Below are 20609 nucleotides of genomic sequence, written 5' to 3' on the forward strand. Positions count from 1 at the left end.
CGGTCGGGGCTACCCCCTGAATTTGCTACAATATATTGTATAATGTGTTTGTAGGCTATGTGTTTATTGGGCTGGGATGATCATAATCATTTACTAGTGTTGTTTGTAGAAGTCTCTACCCTCACATCAACCACTGTGTTCCTCCTACTCAGTAAGACTTGTGTCCTTCCTTTCTGGATAAATTAGGTCTGACCACAATCTCTACAATTATCACCCTACCCGAGAGAATAGCAGATTTCTAATGCCAGTTTCCATGGAGATACATTTTCTGCCACTTGTTACAATGCGTTCTACACTTGGTGCAGCGTATAGCTTAGAGCTGTGGAGGAGCAGCATGACATTTAATGACATTGCCTGAGGGAAAGAGCACCTCTGAGGCCAATGTGTTAGGTGTGAGAACAAGATTCATGCCCTACTATAATAGTGACGTAAAATACAGTACAGCGTCATCATTAGTCTAGTGTTTTCCTTCGTATTTCACAGTACATCATTTGTCTGACAATGGCTTTTAAGGACGTTATCAAACACTCAAGACAGAGCAGGGAATTCATTATGATATCTCAAGTGAACAAGAAGCCTACATACAAATTGGCAGTAGGCACAGTGACATACAGCATTTAACCCATGTTAAGGTTTTGCATTTCATGTCTTAAGTCTATATTTTCTAGTGAATTCGTTGATCAATTCCAAGAGTAATGCATTTTATAAATATTGACACCACAATATGTACAATTGACAAAATGGGTTACCAGCTAATACAGCAATACCATACACATTTTTTATTGGAATCTAAGTCTTTTTAATTTGTGTATGCGAACCATTTGTATTTTTTATTAACTTTTGTCAAATACTATTACAAATACTCCCCCAAATATTAAACAGTGCTGCAGTATATTGTATACTATTTGACTATACTAATTCATATTATTTTACACCATCAAAGCCATAGAAAAGACTGATGATCAGTAGCCTATCTGAAAAAAATAATTAGAGAGCATGGTATTATGCGAATTAATCTAATGGCAGCAAGAGCAAATCTCCGGCAATCATACATTGTGCAGACCTCTACACACCCACATTAAAAACCATGCTCGTCATGTGCAATAGTAAAGATAGGTAAATATTTCCAAAAATACTGTGTTTAAAACACCTCTAGTGGGAAATCTACATGGATGAATCAGAATGGCTGCATGGGATCTTTCCTCAGCTAAATTAGCTGCTTAACAGGCATGGGGAGGAATCCATCACATGGCAACATGAAGGAGGGGGTTAACACTACAGCATGCGCTGGTGTCCCAGAGGACTGCTGCTGCCACTTGCCTGCCTCTCCTTCTGCAAGCCACACTGAGAGCAGACCAAACAGCCATTTTCTCTCTCCATTCTCATAGCTTGTATTAGGCATAGGCAACTGCGGACACAGAGATAACATAAGAAGAGAGAGGGTCAGGCTGTGTTGGAGGTTTCCTCTATATTACTACCTCGTGCATTTCCTTTAGAAACCTCTCTTCCCCTTTTTTTTGCAGTGGTATGAAAAGACGTGATGCCTGTGAGGCAGTACATAATGGGGGAGGGGTAGAGGAGGCAGACACGACACAATACGAATGAGTGGGAGTAGGGAGGAGAGAAGAGGGAGGGAGAGAGTGAGCATTTCTTGCAGTCGTTCAGGCTAGCAGAGAGGCATGCGATTGGCTGAGGGGGAGAATAGCGTCACGGCCACAGTGAGGGGAGCTCTGAGGATGCACGGCTGAGCTGGGAGGAAACATTACATTCACTGGGAGTTTGCATGGAGAAGAGCTGAGCCTTCAACCAGCTGCACCCTGGGAAGTGGCGCCTTCTGCAAATTAATCAGTCCCTCAGGTGACATCATTTGGCCTCTACCGTTCCCCTAAGGACTCTTCACATCCAGCCCTCGTTGATTCGTCTGTTCTGTCTGCTCTAACAGCCCTCCATCTTCTCCAGCCATGAACTACCTGCGCCGACGCCTCTCTGACAGCACCTTCATCTCCAACCTGCCCAATGGCTACATGACAGACCTCCAGAGGCCTGACCCTGCTCAGCCTCCACCCCCAGCTACAGCAGGCCCAGCCAAGTCTCCCACGGCTGGGACCACGCCGCCCGCCACCTCCCCTACCCCCTCCCCTGCCCCAGAGAGGAAACCCCAGCAGTCCCAGTCCAGTGGGGCAGGTTTCTTCAGCTCCATCACCAACGTAGTCAAGCAGACTGCGGCCTCGGCAGGACTGGTGGAGCAGACCACGGTCACGACACCCAAGAAGTTTAAGATCCTCCTGGTCATCGACGAACCACAACAGGAATGGTGAGGCAACATGCTGTGTCTTGCTGCAAAATGATGTAATGTAATTATGTGAATTATTGTGTTGTTGTATGTGTTGTTTGTGTTCTGTAACATTGGAGCGGCTCTTGGCCAGGTCACTGGTGTGAAACTGATCATCTGCTCAGGTTCCTTCTTGAAAAGAGGAGCTCTCAGATGGTCCTGGCTTGTGGTAAAGAAAAGGTTAAAACAACCTGTCAGCCAACAAGTATGGCGTCCAACTCCGCTTATAAGATTTGAACAGGTTACTGCTGTGGATGGTCTGATGCCAGTGCAGGTCGCTCTAATAACAAAACACAGATGCAGCTACTCAGGAGGAGACGAGGAAACAAAGTCCACTGACTCACCATGTTAATGACATTACAGCATCAGGGAGTCTTTTTATGGCTTGCCTCATCTAAATACGGTGGTTTCCTGCAGTAATTGACAGGCATTCAGGGGTTTATGCCCTTTTTGACATGATTGAAATGTCAAAAAGACAGATTGGCATTGCAGCAGGAGGAAAATTCTATATGTTTTGAGGATGTTTGACTTGGTATTCCAAGAAACCCATGTGAATTCTGCTGCTATTTTTAATATTAGGTCAGTTTCTTGCAACCACCTGTGAGCATGCGCCAGACTTAAACCCATTTAATTGATGAGTCTGATCAACCCAATGTACTCTAACACGGCTTTGCATCATTGTTGAGAAAGGCAATTTCATGATATTCAACAGCCAGTGAGAGCATGGGAAAATGCATGTGTGTTTTCGCTACTGAGTAAAGACTGCAGTGCTTTCCAGTCATCAGTGAGGTTTCCTTTCCCTTCCCGCTCAATGATAGGATCCCTGGTCACATGACCACCTGTCCACAATTACAGAGAGTCAATCCACAGAATTTATCTTTGGCCAATCATGCAAAGACAACACATGGCATCATTGTAGGAATAGGTGATACACATAGGCTAGTAGTAGCAATAGAAATGGAGCTAAAAGGGATGGTATGTGTGTGCTCTGCGTTACAATGCTAGTTCAGACGGACACCTCTCTTTAATGCTGTGTGTTGAGGAGGCAGGCAGGAGAGAAGGCAGATCATGACATGAATCCAAAGAGCAAATAGCATATATTAAAGGCCTAATGCAGCTGTTTTTTGTGTCAATATCAAATAATTTCTGGACAACAATTAAGTACCTTGCTGTAATAGTTTTGCATTAAAATGGTCAAAAAGAAACAGAAATAGCTTCTAAGCAAAATAACTGTTTCTCAAGTAAGAATTTAGCTAGGATGGTCTGGGAGTGGTCTGAGTAAGGAAGGGGAGTGATATGTAATCAGAAAACTAGCTGTTATTGGCAGAGAGGTTTGGAGCTCTCTTTGTTATTGGTTTATATAAACTTATACTGCCTGGTGATGTCACCAGGCAGCCCTGCAGATTTAGAATGCAAACCCTGCAGATTTAGAAGTATATTTCATCAGCTGTTGTACAATATGATACAAAACACAGGAAAACTGAATTCTGCACTGGGCCTTTAAAGGGATGGCACAGCAGCACTGACAGGTAGCTATTGCCTCACCTATAAGAGCTACTTTACATCAAGCCTCTTTTTCCAATGTTCCGTAAAATGTATAGCAACTGCAGTGTTGTGAGTGAGAGGATTTACTTATTATATACTATATGGTGGCAAGGCGGATTTATGCAGTAAGGAATTCTACAGAACCTTTCAGTGACAGACAAAAACTTATATAACTGTCTGCACAGCATCCCACGCCAGACATCCTTCTTCATGTCGCATATCCTGCTTTGAAGAGGTAATTGCGAGATATATTGTAGATAGTGGGCCTACATGATCACATAGCAGAGTCCTGAAGAAGGTAGGATGAAGATGTTTTTAGATTTTGTGATTCTTGCTATGTGTTTTGTCTTGTGAATTCAAATTAACTAGATATATTTGCATCAGCTGATTTTCCTCAGACATGTGCAGCTATATACAGTGGTCTATATACAGTGGTCTGTATACAGTGGTCAATGTGCAGTAGGCTATATACAGTGGTCTATATACAGTGGTCTATATACAGTGTTCTATATACAGTGGTCTATATGCAGATGGAAACTGTAGCCTGAGGGACACATCTGCATTTAGATGACATGTTGCTTTCTGGAGAGTGGCTATTCTAGGAGTCCTGTGTGTATGTATGATTCATCTCACCATGCAAAATGGCTGCTATCACAATAACAAAGGCAGAGTGGACAGATTCTGTTTATTGGCATATGGCATACTTCAGATGCATTTATGATATTGATGTGTATGTTGAATCATTGCAAGCTCCTTTTAACAATAATGATCGCTATGCTTGCACTGCGGATATAGCCTGAGTAATGCTAGATATTTGAATACACGTCACATTGTATCACGTCTGAGGGTGCCCATTAAGGTAATAGAAACCCAGATAAATCCTAGTAAGATCATACTCATGTCATTTTAAATGATGCCATGTCTTTTGGCTCCACATAACAGCAGACAGTCAACAACCTGAGAAGAAACGTAATCATTGTTTTCTTATGGGATATGGGAATGCATCTATAATCATTAAATGTACCTGGATTGTTTTCGGTCTAATACCACATACAGTAATGCGAATCATGACCGGACTATCTGCACTGACTCCATTTTGCACTGACTCTATGCACACTCACAGGACTATCCACACACTCAGACATACTTACACTAACATACACACATACACTTATATACACACACACACACACACATAACCCACACACATATATATACACACGCATACAGATGCCCCACACACACACACACTTTCACACATGTACACATTCACTCATCATATACACTGCTGCTAATTTGTTTTTTAAATATTATTATAATAACTATTATTATTATCTATCCTGATGCCTAGCCACTTTACCCCTGCATTCATATACAGTACCTACCTCAAATACCTCATACCCTGACACATTGGTATGGTATTGGTACTCCCTGTATATAGCACCATTCTTGCATGTTTTTTATTTCTCTTGTGTCTTTACTCAATTATTTTGAACACTGCATCGTTGGGAAAGAGCTTGTAAGTAAGCATTTCCCTGTAAGTTGTATTCACCGCATGTGACAAATAGCATTTGATTTGACATCAAAAGACTGGAATTTATCAAAAGGTCAACAGTTATGGAAACATTGAAGACATCTGAGTAAATTATGTTACCTTTCACAAATCATCTGTAGAGCCATCAGCTGAAAGATCTCTCCAGCTAAGCATTTCATTGTTAGTCTACACTTGTTATTCATTAAGCGTGTGACGAATAATACAATTTGATTTGATTGTTTTTGATTTTATTTGAAGCCTCTCCTGGCATCGTTGGCTGTCTCCCTGTTTCATGTTTCCGCCACTAGAGAGACCTGCCACTAGCTCCCAATGCCTGCCTCAGGCTCAGCATCATGGCTACATTACATGTGTCTACAATAACAGTGAGTCAGTTCTGAGGCCCTCTCAACTTTTATACTCTTTGGGATTGGTGACAACAGCAATGTGTTAAACAATAGGAGAGCTAGCTAGGGAACGTTTGCCTCTGTCTGATTGCTCCATTGATTGTGTAATTTCTCGTTACACTTTGGCCTTTTAGCTTGCGGTTGTATTTCATAAGGATGAGCAGTTTCTGACTGTAGGGTTTTACTTTTGTGTCGACATTAGCTTGTCTTTCAGCGCCCAATAAAATATATGTATTAGCATGTCTGGTGGTGATTCATTGTTCATTTAGTTTACGGATGTCACCATGAAGAGCATAGGCCCAATTACAGATATGGATGTGATGAATATATAATCACGTAATTGTCTTTGAGTCTAGAATCCTGGAATACAGGATATTCTGTTTGAACAAGAATAGTATTCAACCCATAAAATGATCAGATATCTACGTCAGACAATATATTACAACTTTAGTGTTTCCAGCATCTCCTCTGTTTTCAGATCTGATTGTTTTTAGTCTGTAGGCCAACCTCATGTGGTATCAGCTCTGAACTCTTGGCTAAAGGGGGTTTGAGGGTTGTGTTTCAGAGTGAGATGGGCTGTTTCTGGGTCAGAAATGTTGTGCCCTGTGCAAGAGATAAAGACAGAGGCTGACAAGCCGCAGTATAGTAGCCTTAGGACAGAGACTGAAATGGAATCTGACAGGAATACTTCAGACTCACACAACAGAAGGCTAAGCTAGGCTATGACCACTGGTTTCAGGCCTCAACACAAACCTGCTGCTGATTATTATGGTAGCAATGCGCTAAAACATCTTTCACAGTTTATGTCCTTATTATTATAGTTATGAATGTTGTTGCTAACAGTCCTTGTTTCTTGGCATTATCACTTCAGGGATTTAAGAAACCTTTTCTCCTACTCAACTATCTTAATAAGACTGTTGATTAGTTGTTGCTATGGACAAATTAACTTGCTAGAAACCAAACAGAGATGAAAACAGAATGTTCTGAAAATGTGATAAACTGGAGAATAGCACACTAGTATAATGACCAAAGCTAGCCTCAGTGACAGTGATTGTGCCAAATCATCCCTCCATTAGTGTGATTATATATTTAGCTAATCTAATGAAAATTGATTTCGAAGTAATTGCTCTAAGAATGGGTAAAATAATTCACAGTGTCAGGTTCTCTGTGGGAATGCCATTTGTCTTTCTGGGGCATAGCAACTGTGATATTCTAGCTTTTTTGTGAATACATCCTGGCTCCTGTAGTCATATGAAAGGGCATTTTTTTCAGCATGATGACACTCTCCCACTGTGTACCACATATATTATGCTGTCCTTGTAGGAGAGATCATGGCTCTAGGACTGACCCCAGGCCTGTATATCAGATCGACCGTCTGACACTGCTGCCTTCAAATGCCTCTTATGCTAGCTTTACATTTACATGAACTCCTCTTTCCATGTACGCCATGAAGTGTACAATTCCCTTGTCCAAATAGGTACAGTGCCTTGCGAAATTATTCGGCCCCCTTGAACTTTGCGACCTTTTGCCACATTTCAGGCTTCAAACATAAAGATATAAAACTGTATTTTTTTTGTGAAGTGTCACGTTCTGACCTCTATTTCCGTTGTTTTTGTATTTATTTAGTATGGTCAGGGCGTGAGTTGGGTGGGTAGTCTATGTTTGTTTTTCTATGTTTTGGGGCAGTTCTATGTTTTCGGCCTAGTATGGTTCTCAATCAGAGGCAGGTGTCATTAGTTGTCTCTGATTGAGAATCATACTTAGGTAGCCTGGGTTTCACTGTGTGTTTGTGGGTGATTGTTCCTGTCACTGTGTTTGTTGTCACAGGATAGGACTGTTTTGCGTTTTCACATCCTCCTCCCCGTACCAGGCTGTCTCTCCGGCCCATCCGTCCAGAGCCTTCCTCCTCTCCAGCGCTGCCGGAGTCTCCCGCCTCTCCGGCGCTACCAGAGCCTTCCTCCTCTCCAGCGCTGCCGGAGCCTCCCGCCTGTCCGGCGCCTCTGCCGGAGCCTCCCGCCTGTCCGGCGCCTCTGCCGGAGCCTCCCGCCTGCCCGGCGCCGCTGCCGGAGCCTCCCGCCTGTCCGGCGCCTCTGCCGGAGCCTCCCGCCTGTCCGGCGCCTCTGCCGGAGCCTCCCGCCTGTCCGGCGCCGCTGCCGGAGCCTCCCGCCTGCCCGGCGCCGCTGCCGGAGCCTCCCGCCTGTCCGGCGCCTCTGCCGGAGCCTCCCGCCTGTCCGGCGCCTCTGCCGGAGCCTCCCGCCTGTCCGGCGCCTCTGCCGGAGCCTCCCGCCTGTCCGGCGCCTCTGCCGGAGCCTCCCGCCTGTCCGGCGCCTCTGCCGGAGCCTCCCGCCTGTCCGGCGCCTCTGCCGGAGCCTCCCGCCTGTCCGGCGCCGCTGCCGGAGCCTCCCGCCTGTCCGGCGCCGCTGCCGGAGCCTCCCGCCTGTCCGGCGCCTCTGCCGGAGCCTCCCGCCTGTCCGGCGCCGCTGCCGGAGCCTCCCGCCTGCCCGGCGCCTCTGCCGGAGCCCCTCTGCCCCGAGCAGCTGCCCCTCTGTCCCGAGCAGCTGCCCCTCTGTCCCGAGCAGCTGCCCCTCTGTCCCGAGCAGCTGCCCCTCTGTCCCGAGCAGCTGTCCCTCTGTCCCGAGCAGCTGCCCCTCTGTCCCAAGCAGCCCCTCTGTCCAGTGGGGTCATTGAGAGGGGTGGGCAGGGTGAGTAAGCCACGGAGGCGGACAATAAGGCGGACTAGGACAATGGCGAAGTGGGGTCCGCGTCCCGCGCCAGAGCCGCCACCGCGGACAGACGCCCACCCAGACCCTCCCCTATAGGTCAAGGTTTTGCGGCCGGAGTCCGCACCTTTGGGGGGGGGGGTACTGTCACGTTCTGACCTCTATTTCCGTTGTTTTTGTATTTATTTAGTATGGTCAGGGCGTGAGTTGGGTGGGTAGTCTATGTTTGTTTTTCTATGTTTTGGGGCAGTTCTATGTTTTCGGCCTAGTATGGTTCTCAATCAGAGGCAGGTGTCATTAGTTGTCTCTGATTGAGAATCATACTTAGGTAGCCTGGGTTTCACTGTGTGTTTGTGGGTGATTGTTCCTGTCACTGTGTTTGTTGTCACAGGATAGGACTGTTTTGCGTTTTCACATTTCTTGTTTTTGTTAGTTTGTTCATGTGTAGTGATTTATTAAACCATGAATAACCACCACGCTGCGCTTTGGTCCGCTTCTCTTCCTCCTACAGACGAACGCCCTTACATGAAGAATCAACAACAAGTGGGACACAATCATGAAGTGGAACGACATTTATTGGATATTTCAAACTTTTTTAACAAATCAAAAACTGAAAAATTGGGCGTGCAAAATTATTCAGCCCCCTTAAGTTAATACTTTGTAGTGCCACCTTTTGCTGCGATTACAGCTGTAAGTCGCTTGGGGTATGTCTCTATCAGTTTTGCACATCGACAGACTGAAATTTTTTCCCATTCCTCCTTGCAAAACAGCTCGAGCTCAGTGAGGTTGGATGGAGAGCATTTGTGAACAGCAGTTTTCAGTTCTTTCCACAGATTCTCGATTGGATTCAGGTCTGGACTTTGACTTGGCCATTCAAACACCTGGATATGTTTATTTTTGAACCATTCCATTGCAGATTTTGCTTTATGTTTTGGATCATTGTCTTGTTGGAAGACAAATCTCCGTCCCAGTCTCAGGTCTTTTGCAGACTCCATCAGGTTTTCTTCTCCCACCTCAGCTGTAGATCTCTGCAGTTCATCCAGAATGATCATGGGCCTCTTGGCTGCATCTCTGATCAGTCTTCTCCTTGTATGAGCTGAAAGTTTAGAGGGACGGCCAGGTCTTGGTAGATTTGCAGTGGTCTGATACTCCTTCCATTTCAATATTATCGCTTGCACAGTGCTCCTTGGGATGTTTAAAGCTTGGGAAATCTTTTTGTATCCAAATCCGGCTTTAAACTTCTTCACAACAGTATCTCGGACCTGCCTGGTGTGTTCCTTGTTCTTCATGATGCTCTCTGCGCTTTTAACGGACCTCTGAGACTATCACAGTGCAGGTGCATTTATACGGAGACTTGATTACACACGGGTGGATTGTATTTATCATCATTAGTCATTTAGGTCAACATTGGATCATTCAGAGATCCTCACTGAACATCTGGAGAGAGTTTGCTGCACTGAAAGTAAAGGGGCTGAATAATTTTTCACGCCCAATTTTTCAGTTTTTGATTTGTTAAAAAAGTTTGAAATATCCAATAAATGTCGTTCCACTTCATGATTGTGTCCCACTTGTTGTTGATTCTTCACAAAAAAATACAGTTTTATATCTTTATGTTTGAAGACTGAAATGTGGCAAAAGGTCGCAAGGTTCAAGGGGGCTGAATACTTTCGCAAGGCACTGTATATCTGCATCTGCCTTCTACACATTTAGCATGACTCCGTGAACGACTGTGTATGAAGGCAGTACCGTGGTGTCAGAGGTTGTCGAGCTGGAGTTGATCTGTCTATGATGCACTACAGCCAAGGGCCCAGGACAACACATTATCTGTTATTAAAGTGTTATCTAGGGAACAGTCTTCCTTTGTGAAACCCTGACAGAAATGGGACAGCACTCACTCACAGAATGGCTGCTCAGTGCAATATCATCCTGCCTCAGAAGGAAACATCAAATAAAGCAGCACTTCTATTCCCTAGCTGCTCTTTGCCTGCTACCTGTTGGAAGTGGCATGGCAATTTCCCCTCGACTGACAGACTTTCAAATAGCTTTAAGATTGCGTACTCACTAGTGGTTCTATATTGAGTTTGTGCGTTGTAGGAATGAAGCATGTAGGCGAGATCACCATTACCATTATGCTGGAAGTATCACAAATATGGCATGCTGAAGATGCCTCTTCAGATCTTATTGATATACTAGCATGGTGAGATGAGTTGGACTACTGCTTGAGCTTCTCTGTTTCAGAGGTTTGGAGATAACGTAGAATAAAAGTAATTTCCTGAAGTCAGAAATAAACACCAATATATAGGAGATTATAAACTGGGTTGTTCGAGCCCTGAATGATGATTGGCTGAAAGCCGGGATATATCAGACCGTTTACCATGGGTATGATAAAACACGTATTTTTACTGGTCTAATTACGTTGGTAACCAGTTTATAATAGCAATATGGCAACTCAGGGGTTTAAAGTATATGGTCAATATACCACGGCTAAGTGCTGTATCTAGGCACTCCGCGTTGGGTCGTACATAAGATCAGCCCTTAGCCGTGGTATATTTGCCATATACCACACTCACTCAGACCTTATTGCTCAATTAGAGTGGCAATCAGGAATAGAAGCTTCCCCTAACCTTTGATAAAGGATCAGATGGTTACAGTTAGGATTGGGTCTGTCTTGTGACAGGAATGCTGTGCTATACAGGGACAGATGGAACTGTCTCACTTATCAGACAAGTGTCAGAGGTTTGCTCTTGCCTCTTACAGTAGAGAGACAGCGATAGCCATTACTCATTCACTCGGTGTCGTAAAGTGGAGGTCACATACTGACTAGGAAAATTAAGACAAAATAGGCCTGTTAGTCAGTTTGCCTTTGTTTGACATATTAATCTAAAACAGCTAATCAACAAAGGCAGTTAGTCCCAGCCGCTCTGTCGTCCTGCCCAGCCCTCTCTCGCTTTCTCTCTCACACTCATAATCGTTAAAAGTCTATCTAATTAACATAACACAAAAATCCCCATAAAAATCTGTCAATTTAAGACAGAGATATGTTTTTTTGCATGAGCTGCGTCTCAATCCACAGTATGCGCCTGTGTCGGCCTTCCGCATTTGGGGTGGAACGTGACAGAGCTACAGCGCTGTTTGTAAGACCAGGAGACATCCCGAAAATGGGTCTTTTCACGAAAACATATGTAGCGTCTGAACTCCTATGACCACTCAATGAAAAGATGATACTTTCACGAACGCGATGGTGCTTCTCTGTTTTGCTCTACGACCCCCACAAGCTCAACAGGACCCGTCTGAAGCCGGTACCACAGATCTGTGTATGGAGGTAGTTTTGTACCAACAAAAAAAGGGGTTAAATATGTGTCCAAAAAAAGATAACATATCCTGTGTTTTCCTATACTGTAGATATAGGAAAGAGACTTCAAAACCTTATTCCTTATGATTAATTTTTTGACTGTCTATTTTGCCATTTCTGAATGTGTTATTCAATGTGTTTCTATGGGCCTTAGTAGTAAAGCCCACATTCAATATTTAATCAAATCAATATTTATTTTTTATATAACTACAGGGGTCCTAAAATTCTACATCAAATAGCTAAATGATCCATGGTATGACCATCTTAAAATTATTCCATATGTTAGCTTAGTAGCTGCTACCCCCCCACTCACTCACTCAGTCTTTTCTGTCCCGTCTTGGACTTGGGCATAGATCATTTGAGTATTAGAGCTATTACAGGACATTGGTATGCACCATTTGTTTTTTTCTCCTTACGAATGCTTCTTCACATAATATGTTCCTTAATATTTAAAGGGTAGATTGTAATTATACATTCATAGGACTATAATGGATGGCTGGATAAAAGCTCTCACAGACAGGAGGCATTACTTGAGCTGTACTCCTCTAACTGGAGTGAACTAATACTCGTCAGTAGCTGCATCAGACTGTCCTCTTCTAGAGGACAAACCTCAACCTTCATCACAATATCAGCCTCCTTCCTCTATCTAGATCTCTAACTACTCATCACTATGGGAACCACACTGATTTATAAATAATGTAAAAATGTCTCTACCTACAGAGCACCTGTTGTTCTGAGCACAGGTCGTTTTCCAGACATTTTACATGGATCACTTTGAAATATCTAGCCACTGTATTGCTGTTATTGATAGACATATTATGGCCCTACACAAGTGGCATGTACTTCATTCAATGCAGGAAGGTGTTATTCGCATGTGCAGTGGTCCGGGTGGTCAGGGTTTAATCATCTCTGTCAATGCATAGGCCTATGTAAAGTAACCAGCTGCTGTTTGAACCTGGGCCTCCTGGTCGCAATAAAACTGTGTTAACTTGCTGCGCTAAATCCAAAGCATTAGCTAGGGAAACTAATGCAGGTATTCAGGAGTCAGCGACGGTTACTCATCATGTGAGTGTGATTCTGAACCCCCTCCGCTATACACATACATTCATCCTCCACAAGTAGGAACTGAATCAGGGAGACAGTCGTGACACCCATTCCTTACACCAACACGGACCTATCTAAAATGTCAGACATTGTCATTGAGGTTCTGTCTCTGAGTCGTGTCTTAGGCTGCACCACATATATCCATGTATCATAACACGGATCATCTACAGGATTTTCATTCCCTGTGTCTCTGCTGCTGTGACTCGTATTCAGATGATTGTTTTCCTCCACAGCCACAGATAAATCCCCGACTCAAATTAGATCAGCAATAAATTATTCAGCCAGTCCTCACTAGGGTGTGTTTGACATACGGTACTGACGTGAAACAAACAAGTAGCAGATATATCAAATCATTTTTCCCATTGTATTTTTCTTCTGCTAGTAGACTTTGCTGCACACTGCTATGTGTCATTTCAATAGAAAGTGGAAAATATGCTGGTCATTGAAACCTTGTATGGCTCTACTGTAGGCCTAATTGCATCACATTTAGATTACTTTGGCCATTGAACTATACAGCAACATTTTAGAGAAGGTTTGTCATAGGACTATTTGGGTTTTTAGACCTCCATAGAGAACAGCCATTTTGTAATCTTTAGTGGAGGAATATCCCATTGATATTGTACACTACTCTACAGCACGGTTCCAGTTGAGGTTTTGTCCGTTGAAAAGCTTGACATAGTTCATTGGCTAGGAGCAACACCGTGGCAACATTGAGGAGAGGCAATGCTTTCAACAGTCCCCTGACACCTAGTTTGTTTCAGGTCACCAAGTTTGTCTCCATTGATTAACCTCCCTTCCTATCGCTCATCACTTTAAGAGCATGACGAAGGTCTCCTCTCTTTGTCCGTTAGGCGCCAGGGTAATGGTTGTGGTTAGAGCGTTGGACTAGTAACCGGAAGGTTGCAAGTTCAAACCCCCGAGCTGACAAGGTATAAATCTGTCGTTCTGCCCCTGAACAGGCAGTAAACCCACTGTTCCTAGGACGTCATTGAAAATAAGAATTTGTTCTTAACTGACTTAAATAAATCAATAAATAAAAAATCAATAAATGTGTGTGTTCAATAATGGCCAGCCTGCCTGTCTGCAGGGAATGAGTGCCAGTACCTCTGTAGCTTGATGCTAAGCGGATATTAACACTGGATGCATTCAGTAGACTAAGATCCACCAAACAAACACTTTTTTCTTGGACAAAGACCAAGATCATTTTATGGAATTATAAAATGTATCTCGTTCCGAGGGCTTTTGACTACAATGCACCATTCAGTAACGATCCACTAGATGGAAGCAAACGCTGCAACACTTACATTTCATAAAGGACAAAAACAAATCAAAACATAAAGTGATTAGTAGTGAATATGTCACTACCTTGACTTTATCACGTTAACAATTCTCCATGACATGTTTATCTGAGGGGAATGTGTCACAAGACAGAATGTTTGGGTAATGGTGTGGTGTGTATTTAAAGTCTTTGCTCCATAAAATCCATATTGATACATTTTAAAGTCAATGAAGTGTCTTATTCAATATTTGTGATTGTAAATTGATGGAAGGTGTTCACAGAGAAACGTGATCACAAGGACTCAATAGCAGAAGGATCTATCAGTGTTATCTCATCATGTCCTCTAAAGGTTCATCAATTTATCTTCCCTGTTGCCTAGGGCCAAACTCTTCAGAGGGAAGAAAGTACACAGAGATTATGACATCAAAGTCGAACAGGTAAGCCTCATTTGGCAAACTGCATCGATTTACTTTTGGCACCTGTCTCAGATAGAGTTGTCTACATAGAAACTTTTATTCCATTCCAGCCAATACATATATAGCTCCACCCACCAGCCTCCTCTGATCTGTGCCGTATTCATAACTATTGATATACGTTCAGTTAATCAGATGGATCTGTATGTTTTTCTACCATGCAGGCTGAGTTCAGTGAGATCAACGTCATAGCGCACTCCAACGGGTCCTGTAATGTGGACATGCAGGTTCTGAGGAACGGTACCAGGGTGGCCAGGTGAGACACGTGCAGATGTGCGCATGCACGCACACACACACACACACACACACACACACACACACACACACACACACACACACACACACACACACACACACACACCACAAGACACACACCACATAGACACTTTTTCATAAGCAACACACTCAATACTCCAACATGGAATCTGAAAATGTGACATGGTTCACTTTACATGTGAAGGTCAACCCAGTTTTAATTTCTCTCTGAAGCATCTGTGTATTTATGTTTTACAGGTCATTCAAGCCTGACTTTGTCCTCATCCGCCAACACGCCTTCAGTATGACCCAGAATGAGGACTTCCGTAACATGATCATTGGTCTGCAGTATGGGGGCATCCCCAGTATCAACTCCCTGGAGTCCATCTACAACCTGTGCGACAAGCCCTGGGCGGTAGGAAGACAGAAGGCTGGCTGCGTGCAATGCGTGAGACTTGTTTATTTGTGTCTTAAGTCAGTGGCATAACTTCACTAATGGATGTCTGTTTGTCTCTAGTTTGCACAGCTAATAAGCACCTACAGGAAGCTTGGTGCAGAGAAGTTCCCTCTGATCGAACAGACCTTCTATCCCAACTACAAGGAGATGGTGAGAACGTAATCATGTCTTCTATAATGTAGCCGTTAATGTGGACTTGTTTTTCTTCATTGTATCATGAAACCAGGCATAAAACAATCATGTCTGACGGTTTATCACTCAGGTTACCATGCCAACGTTTCCTGTAGTTGTGAAAATTGGACACGCTCACTCGGGAGTAGGAAAGGTAATGATGTTATTAAGGCTTGATGTTGTTATTCTGTAGACTGTGGGGCTGCTAGTGGAAGGTGGTGTGTGTTGTGTCCAGGTGAAGGTGGATAACCACAGTAAGTTCCAGGACATAGTCAGTGTGGTGGCTCTCACCCAGACCTACACCACCACAGAGCCCCTCATCGACTCCAAGTACGACATCAGAATTCAGAAGATTGGCAGTGACTACAAGGCTTACATGTACGTACTATTCCTCATTTTGTATTCATGATTATTCCTCTGTTGTAAGCAAATGTAAACATCTGGGAACCTTTAAATGTTCCACATTTAGCATAAGGATCTGACTTTTTTTCCAATAATCTAGAAGTGTAATCGAATTAATCCAAGACTATTGAATTTGTGAATCCTTGAATTAACAATCAACAGGGATGTTTACCATTTGTATAATGTCTCATACGTTATAGGAGGACCTCAATCTCTGGCAACTGGAAGAGCAACACAGGCTCAGCCATGTTGGAACAAGTGGCCATGACTGACAGGTATGAGTCCTTAACAGCAGTACAGCATCACTGACAATGCTTCCTTTCTAAAAGGACAAGACAAGGGAATCTCAGACAATGGCCTGTCTCATTACCAAAGTCAATTATCATTCATGTAGCTCATTATGCTACAATGTAAATGGCTGTATTGATTCAAGTTAGCACTCTGTACTGTGTTCTCTCTGAATGATACAAAATTGATAAGCCATTTGAGTAATTACACTCCTACATGCAAATTATCTCTATTAAATAGCATCACACTTCTCCTTGTATGTGACACTATGTAAGACCACTTAGTGTCAGATCTGTACTCCTTGGCCTGTGTTCAGGTACAAGCTGTGGGTTGACACCTGCTCAGAGATCTTCGGAGGGTTGGATATCTGTGCTGTCAAAGCCATTCATGGAAAGGATGCGAAAGATTACATCACTGAGGTAGGTGTTCCCTAGTAAGTGTAAAATTCACAGCGCCTGAAATATTGCAGGAATTTTTATGATTAATTATTTAATTATTTAATTATTCAGCTGCTCTCAACACACTGAGGCAGTTCTCTTATTAAATATTTTGAAATATTCAACATCTTTGTTAACCAATGTATTGATGTATTCCATATCCTTGTTAGGTCGCTATCTGGTTGTTATGGGAACAGCAGCCTAGACATGTTTCACAGATGGCACAACTGTTGAGAACATGGGATGGTATCCAAACATAGTTCCGAACCATTCAGTTAAACCTTCACTTTAACCAAATGTGATTCACAATCTACTGTCCTTCCTCCATAACCTACTCCACGTCCATCTTCTTTTCCTCTGGTAGTATTACCATCTTCCGTGTGTGTCAGGTGGTGGGGTCGTCCATGTCGCTAGTAGGAGAGCATCAGGCAGAGGACAGGCAGCTCATCACTGACATGGTGATAGCCAAGATGAACCAGGCAGTAGGACGGACACCCGCGGGGTCCTCTAACAGACCAACCACCATGCAGCCATCACAGGTATGGTGCAGTAGGCTACATACACCACTGTATGGGAATATGATCAGTCATAGTCTCACAGGCTTTTAGGAAATCCTGTTTGAGAGCCTTTACCTGTATTACAGTTCAGTGTATAACATCCATATTACTGTGTCTTAGTAACTAGTGTATACATTTTGTTTATAGCCTTTGTGTATTACCAGATTTGTATAAAACCAACATTGGATCCATATTCTTGTTTGAAAAGTACATTGTTTAAAGCAGTATGAAAACAGAACTGTGTCATAAGGACATTTAACTGTAGTGTCTCTGGGAGTATCACTTAGTTTTATGTGTTTGCAGAGTGGTGGCCAGAAGGACCTGGTGGTTGATCCCAAGACTGGCGCTACACGCCCTCCTCAAGGTTGTCTGCAGTACATTCTCGACTGTAATGGCGTTGCAGTGGGGCCAAAACCCGTCCAGGCCAACTAATTAGCCCGCCAGAGAGGAAGTCTATGTAATATTGAAATGATGATGACGTACATTAGCTGAACACAAAGCAGAGAGGAGGGGAGGGGGTTGGGGAGTGGAGAGACGGTAGACGGACTGAGATCTGGCTGGTGTTAGTTTGGTCCAGAATGTACTGCTGGCATGGACAGTGTTTTTCCTCTATGCAGTGTCAAGATGTACTGTCCACTTGTTTCCCTGTTGATTTAGTGTGCTTGTAACGGTCGCCTCTGTTTCTCTGTAGCCGTGGTTTTCTTTGGGGCTGTTGTTGACGGTGTAATAAGCAGATTGTGCCTACACTGAGTCCAGTGCTGCTGTGTGTGCCCAATGTTTGATTCAGTCCTTATTCATAATCTGACCTCCCTCTAAACCCCCCTGTTTATTTCTCCATTTTGGTGTGTACTTTTAGATATTGTCAAACTGGTTTATCGTGCAGTTTGACGTTTGTGTATATGTCAATATGTAAATGTGTGTGCGTATGACTGTATTGGTGATTATTTTCATACATTTACTAATATAATAGGTATTTCTTTTTGGTTTTGCATGAATGATACGAAGGAAGGTAACAGTATGTTTTTAAATGTCAGATGATCAATCAGGATGTTTCTTTAGTGACATCACTGGTATAGTTCCAAACTACTGTCCCTGTGATTTATGCATTGTGAATGTGTCATAATATGGAATACATATTGTATAGGTTCTACATAAACAACCAAGTGTTAGTGCCAAGAAAGCTGATGAGCACACCAATACATACAGCCAGATCACATCTAAGTAGACCTTCGTTGATTAGGAGGTTGGAGACATGAAACGTAGTTGCTGTTCCTTTATCCATTATTAGCAGATAGACTACCCATACTACGCTCAGTGAAGGTTGCTATTCAACCGACTCCTAGCAAGACAGTTCTTTGACAGTTCTATAAACTGTCTCTATGCACAGAACACAGCCATAGATGTCTTCATGTGTATGAGGACAAACATATTAGATAACTTACAAAATTACAATAGACTACTCTAGCTTTTGAGAGAAAATAAATATTTGACTTTTGTTATCACTCAGCACTTATAATCACAGTCCCCCACTGTAAATATATGGGACTGGTTTGTGGCAGCTGCAGTTGGATCAGGAAAGAGGAGAGCTTGTGGTAGAGTTAGAGAGTAACTGTGATAGTAGAATGCTCTCATTAAGATTTGTTAACAGAATGACTCTAGAGTTGTGTCCATTATCTAATAAGATTACAGTAATAACCATTTCCTCTTAGGCCTATGATGCATGTGTTTGTGATATTTCAGGAAGTAAAGTAATCCAATTAGTCCTGTCACTTTCAATTATGTTGTCAAGTAGAAAAACTAAATTGTGCTTCAGTAAAATAGTCAAGGTTTTACATAATATATTTAAATGACTAGGTATAAGGTTTCTGATATCTCCATACACATATCGTCCAGGCTTAATATCAATGACCGTAGTGGCGTGGCCATGATGATGGTGATGCTGCTGTGTATTGCAGTGATGATATGCGTGGAGTTATGCTTATGTTACTGCCATTTAAAGATTCTTTGACATATTTGCCTTATCATACTCATACTGAGTTAATGGAGAGTGCAATATATATATGTTTTTAACTATATATTCTTTATATTTTTAGTACCAGATCTTCTACCATAATCTATTCATAGAGCTATATTCACAAGTGGGATGCAAACATTTTCCCATAGCTAACACGGTTGTAAATGAAAAACACTTGCATTAAGTAGTAGTTATTAGAAGCCATGCATGTGTCCTATTTGGTGAAACTAAGAATACATCTACATCAAGATAATTGTAAATGTGTGTCCCATTCTAAAACACTTTGTTACTAACAGAATTATACAAACAAACTATGTTTGTCAAGCTCAGTGTGCAAGTTATTTTCCTAGGTGTATGAAATAACATTGTGTCTGTGCAGATAGCCTAACCCAGTGAGTAACCCTGTAAAAGCCTTGCCTGTGGCTTTATGGTTTTGTGTTTTCATTTGTGGAGTAAAATGCCATGACGCTCTATCCATCTACAAAAGTGAGGATAGAGCGGCGCCACCAAGGTCCTTAATAGTTGCATAGTGACATAGTTGTTGTGTAATTGATTGATTTAAAGGAGTAATTGTCGGGGGAAATTCAAAATCAGCCATCCTGCCCAGGTGAAAATCCTTTGCTAGTTGAGATTTTGCAGCTATTTGGGACCAGGGTTGCTACTACCTGTTAAGTGTGCACTCTTGGAACTAGTGTTGAACTGTTTGAAAAAGTCCAGTACAGATAACAATATATTATAGAAACAGACCCCACATTGATATTTTCCCCCTGTCACTGGCAATAAAGCTTCCTTTGCAATATATGTTCAGTCTGTGTTGCCGTATTTGTTATGGTTGTATAAAAAATACTAGGCCTATATCAACGAGCAAATCAGCCTATATTGTGTCACTATGTACAGTATATATATTGGAAAGGGAGACTCCTTTAAAATGTCAGTTTATAGAAAGATATGAGGAGCAAGAAGACCAACAAACACAGGTGAAGAAAGGCCTACTAATGGTAGTCAAAGTATGTATTTATCATATCATATTATTAAAGTTTGGAAAACCAAATAAATGAGCAAACATATTGGTTTGTCAAAACCCCTCCATCTATACCCTCATGAAGCATGTGCACCCCACATTGCATTGCTTCTCATGCATGACAGATATCTGCATTATTGTAACATCCTATCCTCCCTGCTTTGTGTTTCTTTATCTTGTAACTTTTACCTCCTCCATTGACCAGTGTTGATTCTAGACTGTCTACTGTTATTGTCACATGGTTTTAGGGACAAAATGACCAAT

General features: G+C 42.7%; 1 protein-coding gene across 1 annotated transcript; it reads left to right on the plus strand.

Moving 5' to 3' along the window:
* The first annotated feature begins 1311 nt into the window (after positions 1-1311).
* On the plus strand, positions 1312-20125 carry LOC110492411 (synapsin-2). Its single transcript, XM_021566705.3, has 12 exons — positions 1312-1857; positions 1960-2314; positions 14650-14707; positions 14908-14999; positions 15257-15413; positions 15516-15605; positions 15718-15780; positions 15862-16004; positions 16229-16303; positions 16633-16735; positions 17143-17292; positions 17614-20125. Exons 2-12 carry the CDS (start codon positions 1962-1964, stop codon positions 17740-17742), a joined length of 1413 nt encoding a protein of 470 aa, XP_021422380.2. The 5' UTR covers positions 1312-1857; positions 1960-1961; the 3' UTR covers positions 17743-20125.
* The last annotated feature ends 484 nt before the right edge of the window (positions 20126-20609 follow it).

The sequence above is a fragment of the Oncorhynchus mykiss genome, chromosome 16 (genome assembly GCF_057628025.1).
Source record: "Oncorhynchus mykiss isolate SJ-2025 chromosome 16, ASM5762802v1, whole genome shotgun sequence".
Lineage (NCBI taxonomy): Eukaryota > Metazoa > Chordata > Actinopteri > Salmoniformes > Salmonidae > Oncorhynchus > Oncorhynchus mykiss.